The sequence below is a fragment of the Rhincodon typus genome, chromosome 6 (genome assembly GCF_021869965.1).
Source record: "Rhincodon typus isolate 14 chromosome 6, sRhiTyp1.1, whole genome shotgun sequence".
Classification (NCBI taxonomy): Eukaryota; Metazoa; Chordata; class Chondrichthyes; order Orectolobiformes; family Rhincodontidae; genus Rhincodon; species Rhincodon typus.
The window spans coordinates 13,878,581-13,883,093 of record NC_063337.1 but is presented as its reverse complement, the minus strand read 5'-3'; the positions used below and the strand labels follow the sequence as shown (position 1 = coordinate 13,883,093).

The window sequence follows — 4,513 nt, the reverse complement described above, 5'->3', positions numbered from 1 at the left end:
TCCTTGGAGGTCCAGGGGAAAGTCCAGTTGAAGTTACAAGCAGATCAGCAATGACCTTTACAGATAGCACGGTAGGAGAGAGAGGTTGAATGGTCCATTCCTATCCCTGGATGAAACAGTAGTTTCAGTAGTTTCATCCCAAGCACATTTTTCTTAGTCAGGAGCTGCACATTTAAAACTAAACCATTTAAAACTGCGAAATGAGCAAGATGTAAATTATCAACGTGTGTATTTCCTGTTGAATGGTAGAGCAGCCGGATGTTTCAAACTGGGCGTGAGGAGATTGAACAAGAAACAAAGTGGAGTGCAGCCTGACAGTATGGGGAAGCGCCCGTTGTTTTCTCTGGCCTCGGTCCTGCTTTCACTCGAGAGATGGGGCCGCTTGGAATATGCAGCACACAAGAGAAAACATTCCCAAACTCTTCCAACCGCCTCCCCAGTTTCTGCTGGCAGTGAAACAGGGGGAAGACAGGGAGAGGGCAACTCGGCGGCTCAGAAGGCCGTAACGGAAACCATGAGATTGCCCTTCTACCACGGGAAAATCAACAAGGGACAGACAGAGGATTTATTGGCATCTTCAGGCAAGAACGGCAGCTACTTGATCCGAGACAGCGAGACCGTACCTGGGAGCTATTGCCTGTGTGTTTTGTAAGTAAGGAAATTGAGCAACAACTTGATAGATAAAGGATAAACTGGTGGCAAATTAAAGTAGATGTCAAAATGAATTAGGAGCAAATTACTGCAGATGCTGGAATCTGTACTGCAAACAAAAAAAGTGCTGGAGATCACAGTGAATCAGGCAGCATCCATGGAGAGAGGGCATTAGTTTGCTTTTTGTTCCCCGTGGGTTCTGCCTGACCTGCTGTGATCTCCTGCATTTTTTTTGTTGTCACTATGAATTGCCTATTAAAATTCAACCACTTTGACACAAGCAAGTGAGGGAGAGCATAAGATTTGGGCCGGTGCTAACTTCACGTTTTGCGATTCCGTGGATGGGAACGAAACGTTCACACAGAAACTCGACAGGTCTGGCAGCATCTGTGGTGAGAAAACAGTGTCTTTTCCCTCTCCACAGACGCTGCCGGACCTGCTGAGTTTTTCTCAGCAATTTGTGTCCGTTTCAGATCTCCAGCACCCGCAAGTTGTTTGGTTTAACGACGGCAGTACCATAGAACTGGCGCTCCGGGAAGGAACAGCAGTGAATTTGTATAGCATCTTTCATCCATCACCCTCCCCAAAACGCCTTTACCGCCACTGAACTACGTTCTGAAGTATAGTCACTATTGTAAACTGGATAAAGCTCTTGAATGTTTATTTCCTAGTCAGCCGAGGTCAGTCCTGCAATATTGAATGGATGAAGTGCACCTGGAAACCGCTTGTTTGCAAACAATTTGAGCCATGTGGATGCGAGTCGGCCGAGCTGTGCTCGGGATAATCCATTCCCCAAGTGTTATTGACTAAACCGATAACACTACTCGCTCCCGATTATATTAGGCTGTTTGTGCATCAAGTTCACTGACCTGTCAAATGCACGTTTAGTGCACAGTATTTGTAAGGAATCTGTTTCGTTTTCCAGTCTCGCAGCGCTCATTGTACATGTAAACAAATACGTTTTGTTTTATATATTAAGAATCCAAATGTAATTGCAACCTGCCTACTCCAGACGAAACAATTAGATTTTGTTTCTCTCTGCGGCAGTGGAATCCAATACGATTTGTCCAATACGGTTCAGAAAGCAGCTCCATCAGCTGTGAACTACCGTGGAGAGTAACATGCACTCATCCCAAACTGTCAAAATATGTCAATAAAAACAGAAAGAACCGCGGAAGCCGTAAATCAGAAACAAAAACAGAAATTGCTGGAAAAGCTCAGCGGGTCTGGCAGCGCCTGAGGAGAGAAAGCAGAGTTAACGTTTCGGGTCGAGTGACCTTTCTCAGAACTGAAGAATAACACTTGGGAAATTGATTATCCTGAAATATGTGAATGTCGTTTTCGGCTCCCGGATTGTTAGGAAGCCAGTGCGATAAAAATAGGGTTGAGATAAATATTTGGAAGAAATGTTAACGCTTAAATGTTGTATCTAAGTCTTTCGCTGGCAGTGTGCCTATGAACTGTCCCCAAATTTGTTAAATGATTCGATTAAACTTGCCGTCCTTCCCGATTTTGACTTCCTTTGTACCATCACCATTTTCCATTAATTTGTAATTCTCTCACCAGCATCACAGGATAGATTTAAATCATAAATGAATGAAATTAATACTGATGGCAAACTACTCGCATTCATGAAAAGTTTCAATTTTGGAAACCATTTAACGAAATTAACGTGCGGGGTCCGGACTGGGAGAGTTGAAACCCGTTTTCTGAATTACAATTAAACTGCGTGGACGAACCGATTGGGGTGCATATGCAATCAATTCCGTACTTGGCCAGAGTAGAATTAGCGCCAATAAATAAAAACAATGCAAATAAATGTTTAAATCGTCTCCATTTCGGTGCGCACGAGTGAAAACATTCAGCCCCCGCGCCTGCGAAAAAAGATTATTTGGATGTGAGTCAAAATTGTCCCAGTTAATAAATACAAAGGCTCACTTTGCAGCTAAGTGGAAACTGAACCTCAGAGGGGGAGTCATTGAAATTGCATTATCAGAAAATAACAAGCTTTTGTTTTCCCCGACTTTGGGACGGGACGGGGTGGGGGTGATGTTGGAGGATTCGAGGGATAATTTTAACCGACGTAAAAATGACGATGACAAAACTGCACTTTTCACGATTCGCCACCTGGTTTAACCAGCGATCACAGAGCTCTGGAAAACAAAAACCCAAGACGCTAAATATCTTCAGAACTGGTTGAAAATAATAACATAGGGGCTTGGGGACTGGAGTTGAAATGATTTCAGGCGTCGAGAAAAGTAGCTCCATCAGAATCCTGCGGGGGGTGTTCCGGATATTTTACAGCCACCCCACCATCGAAATACTCGATTCATTTGTGAGTCTGTGAAGTTCTTCAGATGGGATCTGTTGCTCGTGGTTTAAACATCTTTTCTTTCAAAAAAAAATCTTTGACTTCGGCTCTGATTTAAAATCCTGTGAATTACACTCCCCCCTCAATTTGACAAGGGCAGATTTTTATTTTGATTTTAAGCACATCTCGGGATATATATGTTGAAAACTGTAAACGTGAACACAACGAACAATTCATTCGGGACTGGAAACAGAAAGTGCTGGAGATCACAGCGGGTCAGGCAGCATCATGGAGAAAGAGAGAGCAAGCTAACGTTTGGCATCTAGCAGACTCTTCATCAGAAGAGAGTTCATCAGAAGTGGAGTTTGGAGGGGGCAGCATTTATGCACTTGTTAGGGGTGTGGTGCTGTTGGAGTGCTGGGGGAGGAAAGGATGGTGATAGTTCAGATGAAGTAATCGGAATGTGAGGATGGCAGAACAATTCATTCGGTCAGAGATAGTAGGAACTGCAGATGCTGGAGAATCTGAGGCTTGGGGACCGCTTTGCAGAACATCTACGCTCGGTTCGCACTAAACAACTGCACCTCCCAGTCACGAACCATTTCAATTCCCCCTCCCATTCCTCAGACGACATGTCCATCCTGGGCCTCCTGCAGTGCCGCAACGATGCCACCCGAAGGTTGCAGGAACAGCAACTCATATTCCGCTTGAGAACCCTGCAGCCCAATGGTATCAATGTGGATTTCACAAGCTTCAAAATCTCCCCTCCCCCTACCGCATCCCAAAACCAGCCCAGCTCGTCCCCACCTCCCTAACTTGTTCTTCCTCCCACCTATCCCCTCCTCCCACCTCAAGCCCCACCCCCATCTCCTACCTTCCAACCTCAGCCCGCCCCCTTGACCTGTCCGTCCTCCCTGGACTGACCTATCTCCTCCCTAACTCCCCACCTACACTCACCTTTACTGGCTCCATCACCCCCTCTTTGACCTGTCTGTCTCCTCTCCACCTATCTTCTCCTCTATCCATCTTCTATCCATCTCCCCCTCTCTCCCTATTTATTTCAGAACCCCCTTCCCCTCCCCCATTTCTGAAGAAGGGTCTAGGCCCGAAACGTCAGCCTTCGGGCTTCTCTGATGCTGCTTGGCCTGCTGTGTTCATCCAGCTCTACACCAATTCATTCGGTCTTTCTGACTGCTTCTAGTTAGTTTTGCCGAGTTTAAAAAACAGCATTAAAAGCCGGTTAGGGGGTTTGTGTAGTAAACGTGGTCTTTTTGCATCAAGTATTTTTTTTCCTCGACTGGGACCAGATACACCGAGTTGTGAAAGTTGACAGATCCCAGGAATTAGTGTTCGTGAATCCCTGAAGGTCATGTAAAGGGAATGTGTGGGTGTGTATATGTCTGTGTGTATGGGTGTGTGTATGGGTGTGTGTGTGGGGGTGTGTGTGGGTGTGTATGTGTGTGTGTGGGTATGTATATGTGTGTGTGGGTATGTATGTGGGTGTGTGTGGATATGTATATGTGTGTGTGTGGGTATGTATGTGGGTGTGTG

At 45.5% G+C, this 4,513-nt stretch overlaps 1 protein-coding gene across 2 annotated transcripts in view; it reads left to right on the top strand.

Moving 5' to 3' along the window:
* Positions 1-275: 275 nt before the first annotated feature.
* The window catches only part of LOC109914043 (SH2 domain-containing protein 1A-like), a 46,626-nt gene continuing 42,388 nt past the window's right edge, over positions 276-4,513 (top strand). For both annotated transcript variants that reach the window (XM_020513617.2, XM_048598176.1), the window contains exon 1: positions 276-648. In XM_020513617.2, coding sequence (XP_020369206.1) covers positions 320-648 — 329 coding nt within the window. In that variant the 5' untranslated portion in view covers positions 276-319. The remainder of the gene's footprint in view (positions 649-4,513) is intronic.